Source organism: Drosophila elegans, unplaced genomic scaffold (genome assembly GCF_018152505.1).
Source record: "Drosophila elegans isolate 14027-0461.03 unplaced genomic scaffold, ASM1815250v1 contig_814, whole genome shotgun sequence".
Classification (NCBI taxonomy): domain Eukaryota; kingdom Metazoa; phylum Arthropoda; class Insecta; order Diptera; family Drosophilidae; genus Drosophila; species Drosophila elegans.
In genome coordinates this window covers 2,285,332-2,310,216 of record NW_024546167.1, presented here as the reverse complement: position 1 = coordinate 2,310,216, position 24,885 = coordinate 2,285,332, and the positions used below count along the sequence as shown (strand labels likewise).

The 24,885-nt window shown below is 37.6% G+C and overlaps 1 protein-coding gene across 2 annotated transcripts in view; it reads right to left on the bottom strand.

The window, feature by feature from the left end:
* Window positions 1-5,285: 5,285 nt before the first annotated feature.
* LOC108141839 (protein numb) overlaps window positions 5,286-24,885 on the bottom strand; it is a 29,818-nt gene continuing 10,218 nt past the window's right edge. The window contains exons 1-4 of one of the 2 annotated variants that reach the window (XM_017265424.2): window positions 19,755-20,337; window positions 9,138-9,444; window positions 8,715-8,963; window positions 5,286-7,719 (exon numbers count right to left, since the gene is read on the bottom strand). In XM_017265424.2, the coding sequence (XP_017120913.1) occupies window positions 6,334-7,719; window positions 8,715-8,963; window positions 9,138-9,218 (1,716 nt within the window). In that variant the 5' untranslated portion in view covers window positions 9,219-9,444; window positions 19,755-20,337 and the 3' untranslated portion in view covers window positions 5,286-6,333. Of the gene's footprint in view, window positions 7,720-8,714; window positions 8,964-9,137; window positions 9,445-19,754; window positions 20,338-23,537; window positions 23,568-24,885 lie in introns of those variants that run through there. The other variant, XM_017265425.2, reaches the window with a different exon arrangement.

Genomic DNA, 24,885 nt, shown 5'->3' with positions numbered 1-24,885 from the left:
ATGCATAAAGAAGAGAAAAACACTGAAATTCCTTACTGCTCTGCTATGCCAGCCGCGTGGCAAAGAAACGCTGACTGACCGCGTCCACATAATCAAAAAGCAAATTGCATGGCACAAAAAAATAAACATAAATTTCAACTGCAGACTATAAAGCAGCTAAAAAGCGAGAAGAACAAATACACCAAGGAGGTCCAGCTGAGAAGCGTTTGGGCGGAAACCAGAAACTTGTTAACAAAATTGCTCCGAGTTCATTGACAGTTGATTGCGATGCAAGTGCAAGTTTCCGTTTTCCGGACTCCACTGATAAAATGTTGCTTCAATTGGCCACGACTAAATGGAAAATCGTGTATAATAAATGGTGACTTCCATCATTGATACTCATTTATTATATAAAACTTCTAAGCTCTTTTAAATTTTGTATTATTTAACTTTTCTCTTTGAAAACCTTTTAGCGAAAAGTCACCTCTGAAACTTTTTAGAGAGCTCTTTTCAATCAGCATTCAAGGTGCCTTCATCGTTGCAAAACAAAAAAAATGACAAAGTTTTCTGCTATAATTTTTTTTTGTTCTGTGTGGTAATGTTTGTCTCGATCATATGGCTGGAAGCCACATGCCATTTTTGTCCTTGCTTCCAGTTTGTTTAAAAACTGTAGTCTACTTAAAAGGGCCCCGGTCGCGCCAGCCAAACGAAATTCATTATCAAAAATGGCTCGAGGCAGCTGGCCAGGAACGATGGCTAAAGTGGGTGCGGGCGCAAAAAGGTTGCTGATGCCCACCTTAAAGTTTCCAACCTCGGCTAATAAACGTCTAAGGGGGAATGTGGGGGGAGGGGCAGAAGTAACGCGGGTCGCCACTGAAATGTCAACTGGCGCATACCTTTTGGGCAAGTAATTATGTTTGATGACCTGACGGTTGCTTGCTCTTCCTCCCTCTGTCTGTATCTATCCCCCAGCCCACTCATCCACTCCTTCGTTTTCTATCTGGATCTGGGTAAAAGGCAATAAGGCGATGGAGCATAAAGAAAGTCAGCAGGAGGAGCGCCAAGATTATAATGCAAATGTTAAATGGCTTGGCCATCTATTTTGGCAAAAGTTATAGGACGAACTTCGCAATCAGTTGATAGTTTGGATTGCTTAATTTGTTGGCTTATCGTTGGCTATCAGAATCAAGTTAATTGTGTTTAATTTGTCATATAATTGCATTTGTAATTGAGATTCTCAACGGGAGTTGTTTGATTATCTCTTTAACTATGTTCAATTATAAATTTAAAAAAAATCTATAACTATTTTCTCCTTGCACGCATACGAGTAATCTCCAAGGCATAGTAATTTTTTACTATTTCAAAATAGAGGCAATATTATAAGGCTGTTATAATGCCGATCGAAAAATGTAATTATACTTTGTTTTAAACATTATTAAAATTCGAAATTTAGTCGTTTTAAACAGTATTTCATTTTTATAATAGCTGCAGGCGGTAACAGTAAGTAGCTGCAGTCGTTATTCTTGTTAATAGTTTGATTTTGAATCATATTGCTATTCAAAAAATATACAACCAACACTGAAATTTATTTAAGTAAGCCGAAGTGTTAATGCAGACAATTTGATTTCAATACTCTTTCCAACAGTTTTATTAGACTACATTTATTTTTTATTTTTCTTTTCTTTTTTGTATAAATCATAGCGTTTGAGTTCTTAATATATTTTTTGGACAAGATGTAAATCAAACCTTTTTTTAGTGAAATTGGTTTTTTACAAGTTATTTACAAAGAAAACCAGTTTTTGGGCTAATAGTTAATTAAGAAAATTATTATCATAATATATTTTTAGTGCTTTTTTCAAAAATTGTTATTAGCAAACGATATGACTTACTGACATTTTAAAAAGCCAAATTGTCAAAATGGAATAAATTTAAGACTGCCAAACACGATCAATGTAATTGTTGTTATTTTTTATGTTATATTTAAGCTTTGAAATATTCAATTCCTTATTTTTGGATACAGTTATGTATCGTTTGGTGTAAAAATATTAATAATGACTCGAACAAATTAAATTATAGCTGGCCGACAGAACCACCTGCTTTGGCTGAATAACAATTAAATGATTTGCTGTACTGCCGTGAATAAATATAAATAAAGGATAATAAGAAAAAAAAAATGTATTGCTCCTAAACATCCGATATTGCTCCTAAACGTTTAAAAAATAATCGTGACAAAATAGGTACCTCAAATGTATAAAGCCCTAAATAAACAAGATTATTGCAAACATTTTATGCACGCTGCCGATGTGGAATTGAATGACATCGCAGAGAACGTAGAGAACTCATCGACATGGCATGCAATGTAGAAATTTCATAGATGTAGCACAAAACGTAGATATTTCGTTAACATAGCACAAAACGTAGAAAACCCATCCACATAGTACAAAACGTAGAAAACCAATAGACATAGCATAAAACGTAGAAAAATCGTTGTCCACATCGAAAAAATGAAAACATAGAAATTAAAAATAATAAATTTCTCGATAGATGTCGCAAATGTAAAATATTTGTAGAAGACCAAAACCAGTAGACTAAAGGATTTTGACTTTAAAAGTTTCTAAAAATCTGTGCTTGCATGTTAGTTTGTAATTTCCATTTTTGTTTTAATGGCTCTGAAATAAAGTAACTTTTAATCAGAATTTCTTCCAGAACTCCGATTGTGGATTCAAGTTTGTCGCTTACATTTAAACAAATCTGCATTTAAACGTTGATTTTTTTTGAGTGGATTTTCTTACCATTGTTTTTGGTTTTTTAATGATGTAACCCCTTTTTATTAATATATGTTATCAAAGCACTTTAACGAAAAAATTAAATAATATTTAAAAGATCTAAATTTCGAAATATATGGATAAATGTTTAAAAACATTGAAGCTATGATGATGAAACTCACCAGAGATAAAACTTTGATTTTTCGGTGCAGATGGACTCTCTAATTTTTGTATGGTACCATTTTTTTAAGTGCAATTTTATTTTTTATCTCCAGTTCTGCTTAGCCGATTTCGGTCATCGGTAGGCCATTTCAATAAAAATATATCATTATTTTTTCCCATGCGTGTCGGGTTTTATAGATGCTAGGGCTCGACAAAGTTTGAATATATAGTTTCGACAGCATTAATTAATTCTTAAAAAGCACACTCCTGAAAACCGAAAATAATTGTATTACTTTATCTTAAAGATGGGACATTTAGGAATCTAAAAAGCTGTTAGCTTCAACAATCCGCCGATAAACCGATTTTATACGGATTTTATTGTCTGCGAAAAAATGCTATTTTTCGACGTTGGGCTTTTACGCTTTTCGGTTTTTGGGCTTTTGCTCTTTTGGGCTTTTGCGCTGTTAAGTTTTTGAGATTTTCGGCTTCTGTGCTTTTTTACCCTTACGCATTTAGGCTTTTGGGCTATTGACCTTTTGGGCTTTTGCGCTTTTTGGGCTTTTATGCTTTTGCGTTTTTTGGTTTTTGGGCTTTTGGGCATCCAAGTCTCCAAAAACCTAAAAAAACACCTAAAAAATCAGTTTTTCTATCAAAACGATGAGAAGTAATAGTCAAAAGATGGAATGTCATACATTGCTGAATTCGTCATTAAATTGCCAATCAAATGGCAATCAGTTAAATGTTGCAAAAATGTGTCATACAATGAATTTCTTTAAAAAATCGACTTTTAAAAATCTGTTTTTACATCAAAACAAAATGAATTTTTCTAAACCGATTGTGGATGGGTAGTATAGGTCGCCAACTATAAAAAAAACACTCTTATGGCTTTACGTCTAATTTTGTCCAAGTTACACCGAAAGGACTCTTCCGGATTTTTTTTTGGACAAGTCCCCAAAAACCTAAAAAAAAACCTAAACAAATGGAATTGCTATAACATTTCTTTTAAAATTTTGATTATGAAAGGACTTTTGTCTTTTAAATGCCAACAAATACGCATTCAAATTTTGGTTTCCTTTAAAAAAAATTACTTGCAGAAAAGTGCCTTTAAACGAGAACTTCAAGGGCTATTACATACCTCCCAGAAATCCGAATATGAAAGGATATACCACTTTTTTGTTTGCGCTTAAATGTCAACCAATTTGCATTCATATATGTGCTAAAAAGTACAGAAATAATTTCCCACAGAAATCCGATTTCAAAAGGACATAACTTTAAATGTTTGTGGATTGAACTTTTAAAAATCTGCTTTTTAGTGTTGGTTTGTAATATTGAATGGATTGACATATTTCAAAAAATGACTGCAGAAAGTAGCCTAAAAGCAAAACAAAATGCCCATTTTTTAATCACTTACAAGTTTTGGAACTAAAAAATGTAAGAAAATCAATAGAAACACCAAGAAAAACAGTGTAAGACACCACTAATTTGCATTGACTTATTATGTTTGTTTTCATACCGTTTATTTAACTCTCAAATAAATGATCAATACTTCACAATATTTGAATATCCAATATCCACTCTTTGATCGATACTTTTGTCATAGAAAATGAATAAACATAATATCTCAGATAATATGTGGCATCATTAATATGTCATTTACTCGTTAGGCATATGTGTGCATGTCAATTTTACTAAACGTCAAACGAAACGATATGCGTTTTCTTTATAAGTATGATAACATATATGTTATGTATATTTATTTAGATTTTTTTTGTTTAATGTTGTATTTCGTGTATATGAGCTAATATTAAATATATATATATTTCGTCTTAATGGTTGCATACCGATTTTAATTTTAATTTAGAGACTAAATTTGTCACAAAACAATGTTGCAGAAGATCCTTTCAAATTGATAACTTTTAAAGAGTAGTCCTTAGGTTACATTAGTGCCGGTGTAAATATGTAGAAAAGTTCTGGTTCCCTATATTAAAAGCAGTAACATGTCCGAAAAAAGCCAGGTGTTGTTTTGCAAGGCAAATCAAACTAATTTTCATTCAACGACTTGTGTTTTATATATACAAAAACCTTTTCCTAGTTCTGAATGAGGGTGTTTCTTTTTAAAGTCGATTTGAATCCGTATGCGTTAAGTAAATGCTGATGAGTGCGATTCACTGACTCCTACATTTTGTTTTAGGAACAATGATTTTGTTTACTTTTGTAGTTGATTCTAGCTAGGTTTCGATTGAAGGGTTTTATCAACAATTGGTGCATTGGCGTTTAATTTATCCAATATGAACTTTAATTTGTAATATGCTTTTTTCAAACGTTTCAAACCAACTGAATGTAGATCACGGTAAACTAAAATAAAACAAACAAATCAAATAAGCACACAAATCGAATGTATTTCTCTTCTCTGCCGAATTAGGCTCTGTCTTTCACAATATATGTAATAGGTTTATATATAACTTGAATTATTTCAATATTTCTATATCGTTTTTCATTAGTTGCATTGTATTTAGCTGCTTTATTTATACGTTAAATTAACTTGAAGTTCGTTTATGTTTTTTGTTTCATTTTTTTTTTGTTTGTTGCTTGTTTTTAAATTATATTTATAATTTAAGTATAATACATTTTGTACACAATTAAAAATTAAATTAAATAATAAAAGATTTGATATAAAACGGTGTACCGAACACTGACACAGACAAAATAATAATTGGCCCTAGGACATAGAGTTTCCTACATATCAACACACATAAAACTGTATTTTATCATTATTATTCTTAGCGGGATCAATTAACAAGTAGTGGAAGGGCATTACCAAAGTATAATACAGTTTTAGCATTCAAGACAAAAAGAGTGCCATTGGTTTTGTTTTTTGTTTGCTTTATGGTGGTGGACTTTCGTGGGTAACTTGGTAGCTTGGTCAATTGTTTGGTGACTAAGGGATCTTAACCCTTATCAGTCTAGTCACTAAAAACGGTCTTTATATTATTCAAGTTTCATAAAAGTACCAAGTTTAAAGTTTGTTTTAGATTTAAGACCATCTCAAAGACTGATTCGGTAAAAGATCTCTTACGATTTAATGATGTCATTTCACTTGAAGCAGTTTAAGTTTTGGCCTAGTGCTAAGCGCCATTAATGGATTGATATCTCGTGTAAGTAACTGTATTTTAGGTTCTCTATATGTTCTATATGCATAATTCAACATTATTTATGTTTGCGTTAAGTATCTCTATCCATTCCATCCAGCCATCCATCCATTCAGCCATCCAGCCATCCATCCATTCAGCCATCCACCCAGCCATCCATCCATCCATTTCTTTGCAACTTCTGTGTTTGGCCTGATCCTGCCCCTGAAGTTTAAACTAAGTTACGTTTTTTTCAAGCGAACCACACTTTGTCCCCCTGGTGACCCTGGATTTGATGCCTAGAGCTGCACCTGGAATGTCTGCGCCGGCGCCTTGGGCGGTGAGATGAACGGATTGGTGCTGTGCCTGGCCAGCGGTGAACGCGATGTGCTGGAAATCGGCAGATCCGGTGACAATTGCTTGGCCGCCGCCACATTGGCCACCCACTCGGCATCGAATGGGTCATCGGGGCCACCTCCTCCTCCTGTGCCTGTTCCTGTTCCAGCTGCTGACCCCGATCCACTGGCTAGAGTTTGAGCTCGGCCAACATTGGCCAGGTAAGTGGGCCGCTTCGGTGCCGCCGGAGAAGTACTGCGCACCACATGACCCAACCACTGGTCGGCATTTGGCAGCTCCGTCGAGGTGTCGAGATGGCTCTGATGCTCCGATCGTGTGGGCGACTGCGAGTGCAGTGTCTGATAGGTGGGCGTGGTGCTGATGCTGGCCACCCGGGGCGTCACCTGAGCCGTGGGCGTGGCGCTGTACGCGATTACATGCTGCACCTGCGCCTTCTCGGCGGCAATAATGTTTTGATTAATGCTGCGATTGTTGTTAAAGTTCAGATCCTCGCCGGCGGCCAGCAGTGCGTCCGTCTGGGTCAACAGGGAGAGACCCTGGCTGAGCTCCTGGCACAGCTGGCTCACGGAATCGGCGGCCGCACTGGCGGCGTCCGATGACTGATCCGCTCCGGCAGACTTGGCCGGCGAGACCTCGGCAATGGGCGAAACACTACGCAGCGGTGTCTGCAGAGGATTTCCGGCGGCGGCGGCCAGAAAGGCCCGCTGACGATCGGCGTTGGACGGAAGATCGTTGACGCGCAGTGACATCTGGCGCTTGAACGGCGACTGGCTGCCGATCGTGCTCAAACGGAAGGAGCTCTGCCGCTCCAGCATGTTGGGCGTGGCATGGGGCCGCTCGATGGCGAACGGATTGTAAGGCTTGACGGTGGCCGCCGGCGGACCCGGCATTGCTGCTGATCCCGGCCCATCCACGCTCCGCTCGTTTGTGCCCACGGTGGCCATGGCCAGGCGCTCCGTCAGCGTCTGCTGGCGGAACGAACCGGTCCGCGTGAAGGTCGAGTTCTTCGTGTCGAAGGTCATCGTCACGCCGCACTCCTTGTCGCGTCGCTGCTTCCGCTCCAGACAAACGGCAAAGGCGCAGCCCACCGCATGTGACAGCCGTTCGCCGGAATCCTTGCACGCCAGGAAGCCGTGACACATCCAGCGCCGAGTGGTGCCATCGCGGCAGATGTAGCTGAAGCCGCGCTCGTGGTTGCGATCCGGCGCACAGAAGCTGACCTTCTCGATGGTCTGGTCCACAATCAGGCCCTTGGTCTCGTCGTCCACCACACGCAGGCCATCTCCACTGACATGGAGTAGTCCGCGGACAGGACGACGTCGGGATTGCTAAATGTGGGAGAGATCGATTAGCAAATGATTTGATTTCAGTAAGAATAAGTTTCAGAAGGACATGGAGGCAATGAAAACACACACAGGGGATTTAAATGTACTGATAAGCTAAAGACTATTATGTGGTTAAGAACTAAACATCAGTTAGTTCCTTTATGTTAGCTATGATTATATTATTGTCCTCAACGTTTTGCCCATTTATTCAATGTCTAGATAAAGTTACACGCAATCTTATCTCTGATTCAGTGATCAGACAAATCAAGTCCTCAATAAATACATCTGAATTTAAATGGCAGTAAGCTATACAAAATATACACAACTTTGCACTTAAGGAAAATCATTTGAAAAGAAAATAAAGCTAATTTGATTAACAATTGATTCAATTATTTTAAATGACAATTGATTTTATTTTACATTGATCTTTATTTAAAAAGTAATTTTACTAACGTGAATAAATAAATAAGTAGAATAAGAAAATTACACGTCAAAGATATTCTTCACTTCAGACAGTATTCAACTAAATAGTCAAAGAAAATCGAACTGCAGATATAAAAACATTGAAATTTCACAAAATTTTGTAGTTTTTAAATAATTGTTTTTTTTTAATTGGCAATTTTAAACGCGGTTACAAAAATAACTTGAAAACTATTGGACCCATCATTCTAAAAATTGGCTAAATACATACATCAAAAAGAAGTTTTTAAAAAAATGTTGATTTTCTGCTAGTAAAAATCTAATACATCATTTTGGTTGTCATTCATTTTGTCAAAAATCATACCCCTATAATTCCCTCGGAAAAAGACTTGTTAATAGTTTTATATAACTTAATTGATTGGCATTTTCTGTTTCTGGTTATCCACCTCACTAAAATGTTTGTCACTGCAAAACAAAATCAGAGAAAGGTCATTAGCTCTACCAATTTAACCTAACCCTTATAGTTTTCCATCACATATGTACATCTCCTTGTCCTTCTATAGGTCCTGATTACTTACCCTCAAGACCTTTAGTGCCTCCTCGCAGACCTGCATGCCGCGCGACTCGAAGACCTCGACGCATCCCAAATACTTTACGGAGAAGGAGCAGGTGGCCGAACGCACGGCCTCCTCATCCGCTTGCCACTGGTGCGGCTTCGAGGACTCCGGAACACGATCCTTGCGACGCCTAAAGGAGTCGCGAAAGGAGCGACGCAGACGATCCATTTTCTTCGGCGATTTCTTGCTAAACCGGAAGGAGGCGGATTTCTATGGAGCACAGGATAAGGATACATTATCAGCATTACTTAAATTAAAAGTATTTAATTAGAAGCTGAGAACGAGAGATCACAACAAGTGCGAGTTGTGGCAGTTTCAACCCTCTGCGATACTGTGGAACTGGGGATCATATCGAAATGGAGTTATGTACAACAAGAAACCTACCCCATTTTTAACGTCACCGAATTTTCCGCGTGTGAAGCCGCGCTCGAGTGGTTCGTGTGTGTGTGACGAGGAGTTTCCCATGCTTCCGCACTTCTAAACTCGATCAAGGGCGTGAGTAAATTGTCGTGAATAACCGTTACAAGCGGCCACCAAACAGCGTTGCCAGATGGCTGTTGGTTTTTGAACGAGCGAAATTTCGATCGTATTTCGGTTTATTGATCCGTTTATTGGCTCGTTGGACTGCGCAAATTTATTTGTTCATTGAATTTGAGTTACGGCTATTGATTAAATTAAATTGATGGGCAATCTGGAAAATGTTTAAAGAGTGTTGTGGTTATAGTTTGGGGGGACACGCTGTTCGTTATCACTTTCTGACGTCTCCAATATGCATGAGTCACAATTCTTTATCGCTATCGACATATGAAAGCACTTTGGTTTATCGGCTTCGAATTTGATTCAACGCCCCCTCGACTGTCATTAAGTAGAGAGATCAAAAAAATGCCCTCTGATGGTAATGGTCCCCCCTACGAGCAAAGATCCGTTAAAAGCTTTTTTTGCGACAAGATACAACCAACCTACACGGCTTGGCCCGAACTAGAACTGAAGTCAAGAGGAACAATTAATGCCAACGGCCTCCAATCGCTTATCGCCTCGTGGGCGGCAAAGGGGGGCGTGGGGGCGTGGCCAGTCGGGTGTCTCACGTAATTGTTTACACACATATTTAATATTTCATTTTTTTTTTTTTTTAGCATTTATTTGCCTTGACTTCGCCTCGGAGGCTTTTGTTTTCCCAGCGCTGCGGCGACACAGGCTGACATTTTTGTGACTTTATCACATGCCTCGCGTATTGCGGCAAACTGTTGATAAACTAAACGTCCGTAATAATCGCAAAATCATAACAAAAACTTTGTACATTTTCCTATGGCTTTCACAGAAAACAATGTGTCCAATTTAAAGTCGTTTGACTTGGCCGAAGATCCGCAAATATAGATTGTCCAGGCGATATTTTTGGGTGTCTAGCAGTTATATTATATTTTATTTTTCATAAATGTACTCGAAGTGGGCACCAGATAAGCCCACTCAAATAACGTGACCCAACTTTTTGCTTTTAACTCTTTGAAATATTATCTAATATTTAAGCGTTCTAAATAGGGGTAATCTGTGGGCTGTCCGTTGCCTGTTTGCATGTCAAGATTTCCCAGAACCTGCAAGCCAAAGTCGCCATATAAAAACGAACAGAGTTGCTGTGTTCCCACCACTGCGTTTTCCAACGGCTTTTCCACGTTTCAAGCAAATATCTCACGTTCTTCAACCATTAGCCTGGCCATGTTAATTGACCAACTCAAACAGTGTCAAGCGACTTAAGCTAATTGGGCTTATTTGTTCAAGTTATTTGTGATTCGGTTGTCGAGTTACATAGGTATATACGAGTTGAACACAAAACTTAAAGTTCAATTCGGAATTCCGTTGCAACTTGACTTTCTTCTTGGCCACTTAAGCCGCTAACCGTAAATGTTACGAAACCAGTTTGAACATTTGATTTACCTCCGAAGGCCAGAAGTTCGGTTCTTGGTTACTTGGTGACCACAGCAGCAGACAAGGGCGACCATCCCACAATTTGTTGCTTTGCTTTGGCTTTGGTTTTGGTTTGTGGGATTTTGGGCTTTTGGGCTTTTGGTTTCTGGCTTCATTAGAAGGCGTTCAAAGAAGGGCGTTAACTCTGCTGGGATGCTGTTTGACTGCATTTTTCCCATCCAAGCTAATCGAATTGTGAACATGAAAAGCATCTAAGCATTTTTTAAAGTGGGTCAGAGGTTTATTAGGAAAATTTATGGTGGTGGGGGTAAAAATGATTTACAAAAGCTCTTGGCATTTGGCTTAAAAGTTTCCAGAGTTCTTGCATTTACTGAAAGGGCAATAATAATAACAATAAAATGGAATAAATTCTAAAGTCCAAAGCCGTCAACTTGGCTGCTGGACTGAAGGACATCTTTTTTTCAAACTTTTTTTTTATGAAATTTCCGGTTGAGTGGACTTAAATTGGCAATGGTTAAGATTTATTTTATGGACCTTCAATAAACAGGTTTAGGTTGAAGTCGAAGTCCAAAATATCATTAGTTCTAAGGAATGCCTATTAATGGAAATATTAGCCCATTAATTTCGCCACTAGCCTCTTGAAATTCGCTTACTAACCACTTTAAGCCTCATAAAAAAGAACTAAACTTGCTCCAACGGTTTATATAGATGATTCATGGCTTACGCATGTCATAGAGAGAAGATCAGAAATCACCTAAATAAACACCAAATCACGCACTAAATGTAAACATGATTTCAGAAATGACAACAATCGACTGACTGGTTATGGCAAATCAAAGAAGGGTTTTGGAACCGGGGTGTGGGGCTGGCTCCATCCGGAAGGGTTCATTCAACCAATAACCGAGGCACGAAACAGGTTCCAGCCGTAAAATCTGTGTACGTGGTTGCGCCAGAGAATCAGATCCGACTGCAGTTTGCTTTGATAAAGGGGAAAAAATAATATAAAATATGGGGGCGGGGAGGGGGGGCTAGATATATTACCTCTTTATCAATGTTTGCCAGATACGAACATATTTATTCTCTCTTTGTGATATGGTAATTAATATGGGGAGCTAAGTCGGGGTTTTTTTCCATGACTAAGGCAAACATGGGAGTACTCAAATCGATGAAAGATTACGCTTTTGAAAAGTAACCGACTTTGCACAGGGCTTAGTTGGATGGGCTGGTAAATAATTATCCGAACAGTTAATTAAATTTCGTCTGGCACATCGTTGACCTCTGACCGATCACTCATCTGGTGGTCTGGTGGTGCGACACCCACCATAATTAATTCATTAAACTCTTTCACAGCTGCCCAGTGGACCACAGAGACCACTATAAATCATACACCACATGGCTGACCATTCTCACATGGTGATGAAATAAATGCCGTGCTAGAACATGGCGATTTTTTCCAGTTCGGTTTTAATTTAGCATTAAACAATTAACCCTGGAATGACAAAACAAGCGCAGTCAATGACTTTTTTATATATCGCTGTACATCTGTACAGGCGAGCACATAGTAATTTGTATTGCATAACCACAATCAAGCTTCGATGTGGAGAGTGGGTGAGCACAGTAATTAAGTTTTACTCTGCCCTCAAAAGGCCATCGACACTTGTTGCATTCTGGGCAGAAAGCCGATGACTTTTACAACAATCTAAGCCAGCCTTTCAGTGTGTGTGTGACACCTCGGAAATCCCATTGCGAAACTTTTATCCTTTCATCCGATGAAACAACAACCCCCAATCCCCATAGTTGCAGGTTTCTATGCCGAAATGTGGGCTAGACTTGCATTTCCATCACTGTTATGGATTGAGCTTTCAGGATATGACGAGAGGCAGACAGATGTTGGATATGGTTGATGGAGGCAATATGCAGATGGATTGAATAGAAATCAGGGCGAGGAAAGGGACAAGCTTGCCTTAGACTTGTAATTGGATTTTTTCCATCGTAGCAGGCGTTTCTCTCGCAAATGGCAAAAACTGGTATACAAAAACGATTCAAATCTGTCAATATTTCCTAGTTTTGCGGTAACATAAATACTTACTAACCATGTTAATGGCATTCTCTGAGACTATTTTATCATTCCGTTTCAAAAATTTCCATTTCTTTAAAGTTCCCAATGTATTCCCATTAGTTATGCTCACTTTTAGGTATTCATTCAATGATTACCCTCAACTGAGAGCACCAATGTCAAAACTAACATTACAAAATGCATTTCGTAAAGTTTCACACGATGGATGGTCAGAAAAGGATACACATTTTATGGCTTCCTCTTTTATTTTTATTTTTTTTTTTTTTGCTAGTACTTGATATAAAATTATAATTATTCCCGCCATACGCTACTGTCTGTCTGCTGTCCTTCCGTTTTTTTTTTTTTTGACTGGGCTAGGGGTCTTATCAACCACCACACCACCAACATCGAGTTCCTCTGCCTCCTGATCCTCTCTCCGCATCCTCGTCCTGCGAGGGTTGCCCTCTACTGCTGGAATTTATAATTTTTAATGCTCTTCCTTGTGTCGGTGGTCGTGGGAACTTTTCGTTTTTTTTCTGTGTTAAGTTTGAAATATATCAGCGTACATTTTGTGTGAAAATTTAGTGAAGCAATTAAAGGTTGTATGCGTGAGTTTGGGTATTTTACATTTTTTTATGGCTAGTGGGAGCCCAACGATAATGACTTCAATTAGGCACCACAATAAGGTGCAATGAAGCATGACCCCAAGGATTTTGAAAGCGGAAGTGATGCATAATTTGAGTCAAGGGAGATTTTGAAAGGATTTTGAAAATATTTACGATTTGTGCAATTAATTTATAACCATTGTGATTAAGTTGGTGCTTAAAATTAAATTTACCAATATTTTGTCTATACAAATGTTTATTTTTAAACATTTCTATTTAAGTTATATAAATCTAAATTATTTGAATGTTTGATTTTTCAAGTTTAAAGAGCGGCATAGACCTTTGAACATTAAACAATACAGTTTGTCGCATCAACGCCCATAAATTTCAGCTTAGCCCCCCTGGAGTAACATAAGTTAATTCCGATGAGCTTTTCTAAATAGTATCTAAGGCCCAAAGCTAACCAACTGTAGAGAAAAGCAACTGGGCAAGCCAAAAAGTTCTATGTGTAATAAATCTTCAGAGAAAACAACTAACTCCCGCTACGCTTTGCTTTTCCCAGGTTCGGTTGATTACTTTTAAGGAAGTGCGCAAAGAATTCGCAACCGAAAAAGGTTTAACGTAAATAATGAGACAGCAAAAAAAAAATCTCACAGCATCTGGCAGAGACTTTTGGAATTTTAAGGGAAGTATGCGATTTTTTTTCCGATGACGCAATTTAACTGTACAAACTCATCTACTTTTTGTGGTAGTAAATCCAAAACAATGACAACAAGAATCGAAGCCAAGAAAGGGTAGAAAATAATTCTTAAGGTTCTCGAACTCGATGGGATTTGGCGTAAGGGATCCTTCGATCTTGAGAATCCTGAATCGCTTGCTTGGTTTACTTCATGCACGGATGCTTAGCTATTTCACACGCTGACCCAAATGCACCCCTAAACCGCCTAAAATCGAGGGTTGGGGGGAGGGAATTCCTGCGCACCCATGATGTCCTATGCAGGCAGCGTCCTAATTGCACAGGGACGCCGCTCACAGGGGGTTTTGTCATTCAGCGAATGCATTATGCGAGTGCTTATTGTTGAAAGTGCGCATAATTATTAGCTGTCAATTGGGCGTTGATCTGACCATTATGTGCCCAGCTATACCTGGTTCTATATGGGAATACCCAAAGAATTGAAAGGGGATGTGGGAAAAGCTAGGTGTGAGAAAAAAAATGACTAGGTAAGCTGGGAAGATGCAGAAAAAAAGTAAAAGGAAATTGCATTTGAAAGATGTATCAAATGAAATGCAGTTTAGAAAGGGTCTTTCGATACATAGCACTATTTTAGGGATTTTGAAAAAATTAAAAAGGAGAAATGTGGGAAACAGACGCCAAAAGTTAAGTCTAAGAAAATTCGTTTATCATATTCTAAGATTAATTGTAAAATCTTTTTAAGCAGACTATTTAAAAATATGTGCTTTTTAATGTAATAAATTTTTTTGTTTTTCTTAAATTTGATTCTACTAAACAATAAATTTAAGTTATTTAATTAAATATCCCTTAGGTTTTGTTTTTCTAATAATTATTTGTATTTATAAATTATTAGTCTATAAAAAAGTGCTTTGAAAGTACATTTTCAAAATTGTTTATATCATGCGCAAGAAAGGTTTTCAATTGCATCCCAAAGGCAAACATGCAAGCAATCAATACGTAAAATGTCCCCAGTACTCACAGAGTTTCAACTGTCCCACCACATCCTTTAACAAAACAAACTCAAAATGCGAGTATTTCCAGCAGAAAACACTTGAGAGAAACCTCAAAAACCCGACGAACGGAAGTAAAAATGCAGGCACAAAAAAAAAATAAAAACAATAGGCACGCCTGCAACCCATACACATGTGCGTATTTCGAGTGGAGGTATACCAATATACTTAATAAGAAGTATACCGTCCTGGTGAACACGAGACATGCAAACGGTGAAAACATTTCCAGCGGGTAGCAGTTCGAAAAACTTCGAAATTGTTTGCATCTGTCGTTTGAGACCAGCAGTTGTTGTATTCGGTTTCCTGTCTCTTTCTTTGCCCAGGATCCTGACATATGTTCAGTGCACGTGGCTAAGGATTCTCGAAGAATTCTCGATTCTCCCGAGTCCTGCCTAGTTAAGTGGGGAATCGGTCTCACATATGCGACCGTCTCTGTTCTCGACATTCTGACTTCGATTTGCCACGATTTTCAGGTAGAGAGATCATTTTGGTTCGTATCTTACAGATTGTTATCCTTGTTATCCTTTGTATGTTTGCCAGCTGGCAGATGCGAACCAAATTACATTCGATCTTTGTCGTAAGATATTTTTCTGCGAACAACTCTTAAGAGTTTTGCTTACATTCATTATGCAAATAAATTTAACGATGACTCAACTCACTTTGACATAGTTAACAAAAGTTATCCGAAATTTTTCAGAGGAACCTGTTTGTGAGCCGAGCAGCACGTTAATGCCATTAAAATATGCAATTGAATATAGCCAAAGGCAAAGATAAAAAGAAATCAAAAGAAATTTTCAACAACCAATCATTTATCCAAAGCACATTTATCATTACGCATTCATAACTTATAAAGCGAGGAAAAACAAGAGAGGAAAATCACTCGGAAATTCCAAGAACCACTTTCATATGCACAAGAATTTGTAATGCGTTGAAAACAACTGCTGGTACTGAATTTAAAACATCTACACTTTAAACGAATATAGATGTTTAAATGTGATGGAAAAATATTATATAACAAACAGATTTGGAGCCTTGTTTAGAAGCACTATTTCTAGAAGTGATTTCTAATAAACTTCGTGGAATCAAAGTACACAAGATGTAATATTTTTCTTTCCCAGACAGAAGCAAACGAAACACTAGTTGAAGTGCTACTTTATCTGACAGATTTAAAACGGGAAAGGGATTTCATAAAATGTGACTTTGCGACAGGCCAGAAAGAGGAGACTTTGTTGACTTACAAATTCCGTGGAAAGCTACGTGACATCACCAGCAACTATGTTTTTAGATAATCGCTTAGTTTAGGTGATTATCCAACAGATTTGTGGCAGTAAAGGTCGCCGAGGAGGCTACGTGGTCCACACACTCGAAACGCCGAAAGTCAACCAAGCCTGACGATTTTCCAAACGGCTCTTTCTGACTATTTTCTAGTGGCTTTCCCTGCTCTGATTGTCATTGTTGTTAGCTGGTTGGCAGTGACGGAGGCAAATCAATTTTATGGCGCACAGTAGTGTAACCACGTTAGTTTTCTCTGTTCCATTTGTCAACGCTTTTCTGTTGATTCGGGGCAAATAGACATCCGAACAGCTGTTGGCCAACTGCTTTGGCAATTTCCGGGTGCCAGCGCCCAAAAGTAGGCAGTGCAAGCCCATCATGAAAATAATCGATAGGAAACTAAACAAACAACCCAATATACTCGTCAAAAGAAGCCATCCAAATGCTGCGTGGGCGAAGTAACTCACATTTGGGGCGAGTGTTCCCCTATTTTCCTATTAAGGCAGGTGAACAGGTGTGCCAACTGTGTTTGGGGACATCAAAGAATTTGGCATAGGTAAATAAACGTTCTATTTACGTAGTACTATGACGACAGCTAAGTAAATCAAAGCAAAAGTAATTAAACTAATGAAGAACAACATAGCTTTCATGAAAATACAATCAATAAGTACTTCTATTGACTTTAAATCTGCAAATACCGAATATTATGATAAATAATAATGCAGTGCATAAAATATAAATGTTATAAATTCTTCTACAAAGTAAATTTGCAGCTTATTTTGAAAAGTTTATTTTTTAATTGAAGTTTACAACACCTACAGTTCATAATTGATTTAATTGAATTAAATTAAATTGTCTCCCATATTAGGTTAATCCCCCATCAAAGCTTAACCAACTAAAAGACCACAAATTGAACATATTCGTTGAAGGTAAAATAAGGATTCGACTTCTCATAATCATATTCAGTCATGCCCTTTGACATTCTGAAGGCTCTGCGGTTTTGGCCAACTTACAGAAGCCTTAGCCAAGGCCAAGTTATTACCAAGTTTGCGTGTCGATTTAGTCTAGGGCACTCAAGAAGCGAGAAAACTTTTTGGCACTAGTGCGAAATTTTTGCTGTGCAGTTCACGGCTAGTTAGCTATTGGCAGCCCAGGAAAATGTCAAGAATAAATACAAAGTTACACAACTCTCTCAGACCTTTTGAAGTTCATAATTGTAATTTGTTGCCAACAGTTGGGCCAATTGCAAATGGATTTCTAGAGGAAGAAATGAAAAGAGAGAGAGAGAGAGAGAGACGTAAAAAAAAAGTCTCCCGCGTCTTTTCAGGCGCATTAATTACAAAATGTTCTTTAAAAATATGCCCGGTAATCGCAGCCGCATTTAAGTATCAACTTAATGACAAAACGTTTACATGCATAATTATCCAATTTTTTGCATTTTTAATTTCCTGCCTTAGATGCAGAATGCCAGGGCCCCCAGTTGAGGGATAGATGGTCGTTTTATCCCGAGTCCCGAGTGCCCAGTGCCAAGTTAATGGCCCAGAAGTTGCAACTAGCTGGCAACCATGACTTCCACTTGGTCTTGGACTTGTTCCCGTGTTCTTGACGTTCTCCAACGTCTCTCTTTGTGGCTGTTGTTAATCATCTGCTGCGTTGCTGCATAAAAATAGAAAGGAAATTCCATGAAATTAAAGTTTTATGCAGCCACAGCGACGATCAACTTGAAGTTGAAGTTGAAGTTGAGGTCTTTCTTCGGCTGTGTGTGTGTGTTGAACTTGTGCGATGGTTTGATGGAGATGGAGCTGAAGCTGAAGCACAAGGATGGGGAGCATGGAGCTCGTCTCAGTTGCGGGTCTTAGGCAAACGTTTAGCGAAAGCCGCGTCTCGAAGAATGCAGTCGGCTTGGCATAATCGAAAGGCATGTGAGAAAAGTTGAACTCGGCTGGCAGCAAGTCCAAACCGGTTCTTCCGTTCGACTCGGCTCCTCCGTCCTCAAGTTGGCTTAACTTCGAGTCCAACTGCACCCAGGTAGCATTATGTTCTTACTTTTTGCCTTGGCTTGTTACCAGTTTTTTTTTTTGGTTCGTTTTGCTGGCTTTTCTCGGAATGTTTCTGAATGGTTTTGTGCTGGAGCTTTTGCCTGAAGTTTTTATGAACTGCTGAGATTTATAATCTGCCCAGGCTGAGGCTGAGGCTGAGGTAGCAAAAAATGCAGCATAAATCAGGGAGCGGGAGCCCTTTGGTAGCCAAAACCTCAAGATCTTGAAGAACATTGCAAACACATCGACATTATTATGCAAAGCAAAAGTATCCCATAGTTTGTGGCAAAGTTTGTGGCTTTCGCCGGGGCCAAGTTGGCACTTAATTAGATTGTTATTATAATATATTTTCACCCACTCTCAGTTGGTTTCGTTCTCACCCGCCCCAAACCAATTCATTACCCATTTCAATGGGAAATTTTTCCCTTTTTCCATTTTCCATTTTGCATTTCTCCGTTTCCATTCTTCTTTTTTTTGTTGTGGTTATAGTACTAATTTATGCAGTTGACAGTCAAATAATTTGGCACACAGTATACATTAAAATAAATTAACTTGACAAAAGGCCTGTGAAAACGTTTGTGGGCGAAATTATAACTTAAACAGAAACTCAGTGTTTTTTAAATCTCTTTTTAAACTGTGAGAGGTTATTGTATATATTGCAAAAAGTTTCAATACCGTCAATACGTTTATATGTTAATACGATCATTACCAAATGTTCAAACAGCTTTAGTCATGAAAAATGATTCATCGCCACCGACGTGAGAGACTGGAGACGAGTCAAGTCCAGTCAGTCGTAACTTTTTAGATACTATAAGTTTATGTACTGTAGCCAAAACCAGCTAATTGCAAATTGTGTCTATTTATTTCCTTTGTTAGACCCCCTCTGAATTGCCATGTTCGAGTGCAAACTGCAAAGATTTATTGAGTATTTAGCTGATAAATTTTTTCCAAAATGCTTGTACCTCAAGTGTTAATTGAAATACCCCTTGGACATTATAATCAATTGCTAGGAAAGGTTTTTCGTACAAATTTCCTATTAACAAAAGAAACAAGAAAACTGTATTAGTAGTTGCTTTATCTATGTCAATTTATACAGCTGTTGAATGTTTTTGTGTAAATCTTTAAACTCTGTTTACTCTCTTGCATATTGAAGACGTCAAAAACTGAAAGTTTTACAAAAATGTACTTCATGTTTTTACAAATGTCAAAGCAGCAACAACAACAACATAGCCGTGGAAGAATTATATGCAAATCAGATTTTGCACAACACAAAACTCGTTTGACTTGGCTTGAGCTCCAAAGCTTAAGTCAAGCTCAACTTCGGCTGTTGTTACTGTTTTTTTTTTTGTTGTGTTTAAACATTTACCATTTATATATCGGGATCGGTTGGTATTTGAGTGTTGTTTTCGGTATATCCCAAGCCGAGTTTTGATGTCAGTCTGTTTTTGTTTTGGTCACATTTGTATGTATAATTAATAAATAAATCCGGTTCGGGCCTTATATAATATAACTTTCTTGCTCATTCAGTGGATTTTTGCCAACGTTTCGATATTTTAACTATTTGCTTGATTCCAAGAACACCTCTTCACAGCACAGCACACGGAATGTGGGGAAAATCGCGCAGAAACCGAAAAAGCGACAGCGCGACACACCGATAAAAATGCGAAACGATCCCCAAAAAGACCCCGGAGTAAATGGATGGACGTTTGGATGGTTGAACTCGGTTCGGATCGTTTCGGTTTGATTTGGCCGAAAGGACTACTTAGATAAACGTTACTATGACCCCCCCCGGTATCGGAAATGGTTTGTCTATCGTCACGCGGACATCTGGACAACCGACGACGACGGCGGCAAATATCGAATGGAAGCGGAGGGAAAACGGAACGCGTTTGTCCGGCAAGCGGTAAGCGGTTAGCTCGATACGGCGGCTCAAATTGGTCTACTGTACTGTGGTACTGGTGCTGGGTACTGGATTGACTCGCGGCTCATTCGCTCAACCTTGTTTGAGTGGAAAGAGTGAGCGTGCCAAGAGCGGAAGAGAGCGACAGCTGTTACAGGGATGTTGGTGTTGGTTGGTGTGTGTGTGTGTATGCACAGGGAAAAAATCTTTAAGAGTTTAAATTAATATTTAAGATGTGATGGTTCTAGCAACTTAGAAGCCTAAGCAAATGGTATTATAATATCAGTCAAACGTTTAAGCCTTAAAGAAAACTATATAATCTCGATCAGCATCAAGGAAAATCGATTTAGCCATATCCGTTTGCCTTCGTAAACTAAAGAATAGTTATCAAAAGACTTTCTTCCATTGCAGGTATGAAATAAAAAACCATTTATTACTTTGTGGTTTTTTAATTTATACAAATATGCATTAAGATGTATTAATGGTACATACATAGCTGAGATTCTTTAATAAACCATTTTTTGTTTAATTTAGCAATCTATTAAGCTAATTTTAATTTAAAATAATTTAGTGTTTGAGTCTCATATTTTTACCTGGTTTATTAATAATAGCTATAATTTACGTAACTTTTGTTTATTTCTAGACCAGTTAAAGCGGCGTACTTCATTAAAAAAAAAGTTTTTAAACACATTCGGTTTTTTCCAGTGTGGCAGTATGATTGTGGATTTGCTAAGTTTCATTGTGTTTATTTATTACCAACAACGACGACGAAAGTTCCTCCATCTCACCTCCGCTCAGATGTGTTTGTATTTGTTGTGATAATGATAAAAATGCGAAGCGTTCCTGCAGCTTGTAGGTTTTAAAGAGTGGAAGGGAGACAGCAAGAGGTTTGTCTTTATCTAGGCTAGGTACAATCCCAAATGCGCTGCATTTGAAGATCGCGATTTGCTGACCGTGGCTTAAAAGATTTGCGGTCAGGCTTAGTGAGAGGAAATTCCGGGAAAACACGAGCTCACTTACATTCTATAAGTCTGGGAATTTCCCAAAAAGGCAGGGCTAAGAGATAATTACTAAGCCGACTGCTTAGAAAGTATTTAAAATTATTTTGTAATAACTTTAAAAATCAGATTAGTCCTTAAGAAATGTCCAGATGTGATGCCTTGAAAACTCTGAATTTAATTTAAGTAAACCAAGTTAAAAAGATTTTTGCCAAGACTAAAAAAGAATTTCGGGAAGAGATATTTTAGGTGCGGAGATAAACAAAATAAAAAACTCATAAAATTGCAACTTGTTACAGTTACAACGTTTGATAGAATTGAAATTTTGATATCCCAGTTTTACGAGTTTAATTTTATCATTTGATCAGAATTTCAATTTCAAAATGAAGCATAATGCGTGGTAAACATATTTTTGCCAAGGGTTTATATATATTTCAAATACCTTAACGGAACGGTAGAAGGGCACTCAAAACCCGTTGTTGGTGTCGTTGGTTCTGCAGCTGCCAGTTTTTTCACATGGACGGTGGAGAATGGTAAACGAGTGGAAGTGATTATGGCACTCAAGAGAGTCATTAAAGAGAGTTACTTAAACGGAGAGTGACTCAACGCTTATTCTGGCCAAGTGGTTATGAAATGTCAACGGACAAAGAAATCAAACAAAAAGAATAAAAGCTGATTAACTGAACAGTAATCAGGGTTCGGTAATCAAAGTATTGAACCTATCGATTTGAATTAGTTGCCCAACCTAAATTCCGTGACAACAATGGCAAACTGATCGATCAAAATGCGAGAGCGGAATCCGGAGAAAAAGAGCGAGAGGCAAGGTCGTTGTTTGCTCACTAAGAGAAAATCAACGCCTAAGAGAAAACAAGATAATGCCGAGCCAAGATAAATAAATTACCAAGTGAGAGAGAGAAGTAAATAAAGAATAAATAATTTTCAGCACTGAAACGTGCGAAAAATTGCAATGCAGCAGCGACTTTAATCCAGGTAGCCACATACAAATCAGGTGGTAATAAAAATGGTACCAAGACTATTTGGAGCAAACCTTTACAACCTACACATGGCCCCCAATCACGACAACATTATCGCAGCTTAAATGCAGAAAAAAACAAATTGGTGCAATGGGTGCAAAGAGAAAATAAAACAGAAATGCACTTAAGAAAAAAAAGTATATTAACTATTCCATGTTGAATTTGTTCATTATTTAAAAAAAGAAAAGTCCACATGATTCTGTGTCATTTTTAGATTGATTTTACATATTTCTCATTGAAGTTTCTTAAGATTTATAATTTCAAACAAATACAAATTAATTCACATATTTGTGAGTACTACAAAAAGTAATAGTTATTCTCCAATAAATTTACAAATTTGTATTTTGGGAGCCATTTCAATATTAAAAAATGGTTCATTTCTAATTCTCTAACACTTTTAACTCGAAAATTTAAGGAAATGTTGACCACCGTTGATGATACGCAAATTTCTCTATGTGTTAAGTGTGTTAAAGCCATAACAACAAATGCTCGACACTTTTAGATAAACCATAATGAAAACAACTAGCACTTCATGTGGGTACCCCGGATCCCGGACACGCCCACCCACCTCCCGCCGCCCAACGCTAACAAACAACTCCATCACCAACTGGAATGAACAGACAAAAGATAATGCCAGACAATGGGAAAGGTAAATCGGAAAAGAGGCTTGGGGATGTAGGGAAATGGCCACAAGCTAAGAAATCAATGTCAGTCAATGGAGTTCAGGGGGCAGACAAAAGCCACATGTGCAACCCAATCAAAATTTCAATCAAAATGCGCAAAATGCTGCACTGAAAGGCTCACAAAAGGCAACAAATATACGCTCAAACACACACTAATGGGTTAGCATGAGTAATGCAAACCAAATCACTCGATTTGAACTCAATCCGGTCGGTAATTACGATTAAGAAGCCAATTACTATTACAAATTGTTGGGTCAATTGTTTTGGATTTCCATTTCGAGACAAGAAGATTAAAAGCAAATCAATTGTTAGACAATAATTGAAATAATTTGGCGACGATAAATAATAGAATGTAGAGAGGGACTGCTTATTGTTTTTGATTGGTTTTTTGAATTTTAATTTAAGGTTTAGTATTTTATTTTAAGATTTATATATTTTTGCTCTAGAGTTTCCAGAAAAAAATAATATTTTTTTAAATGTTATTGCACTTGTTTGTTCTCTCTTTCTCTGTCTAATTTATTTTTAATAACTTACCTTTTAGTTGTAAGAGTTTATTTCCGAAAGCTGAAATGTAAAACAGAAAAATATGGGATTAGAAAAATAATCTTTAAACGGTTGGCAGTCTTTTAATTTAGATAACATAAGATACAAATTTAGCATCTTGTAAAACATCTTCTAGATTCAGTTACCGTTAAAGAATTTTAAAACTTTTTTTTAACATGGCAATGCTTGTACTGAAGCCGCTCTTAAAAAGCACTTAAGAGCCTGCTCATACGCACAAAAGAACACACACACTCGCAAATGTCTATACGAACACTCAGCTGACAATGTCATTGACGTTTACAAAAAAAAAGTTCCCACACTCATTAGGGTCATGATGTCTCTAACTATTTGGTCTCGTGCTCACAATTTGTTTTTAAATTAAAACTGCATGTGCATATACATATCTATGTTTGGATATGCATACATATGACCCTCAGATTTACGAGCTGTTGCAAATGGTCGCGTTAATGTAAGCATGTATGTTTCAGCTTTGAGCCTTTGAGCATTTCTTGAGTGGGTTCTTGAGACGTCGCCGAGCTGAGCCGCAAAACTTGAGTGGCTGGAGGGCTTAAAAGCTTAGCCGGGCAGGTGAAAGAGCTTTTTGAAGTTTAAGCTTGGCTTGCGGTTGAATGAACTCAAGCTTAAAGTGATTTAAAGATATTGCACTGAGGAAATCAAGTGCAAGATAAAAATATAAATTTACAAATAAACAAAAATGTTTGTAATATTTTCAACACGATTTATAAAGGTAATCTGAAAACCAGATGTTTTTAACATTTAGTTTTTGTTAAGTACGTAACTTTATGAAACTTCTTCATACTCACAACACAATAAGCAATATTGTATTTTTACCGTATTACTTCCATATTTGGTACTTAAGAAAATTTAAAATAATTAAATAACATTGTGACATATAAATCATTTCTGCAAAATTAACTTATTTTAAACTTCTTAAAGACTTAAGGGTTTCGGAATAACTAATATTCTTTATATCCTTACAAACGTTACGTTATTTTAGGCTGTTTTGTCTTAGTAAGCGGTTTGCTTTCCATTAGTTATTTTAGCAGATTTTTCACTATTTATGTAATCCGATAAAAAGTGGTTTACTTTGGCTGATTGCATCTCCATTCTTTATCAATTTCGTCTCCCACAGGGGTTCAAATGTAGGGGTCCGTTTTTTTAGTGGTTGACAATTTCCCGAGTTCTTTAAATTAAACTCACACATTTCACGCCCAACAAATTAGCCTGGGATTGCTCACGCCTACCTAACCCTCTTGCCACCCTCTTTCCAACTACATTTTCTGCCTGCCAACCCGCCCACTTCCCTTACGATGCAAAC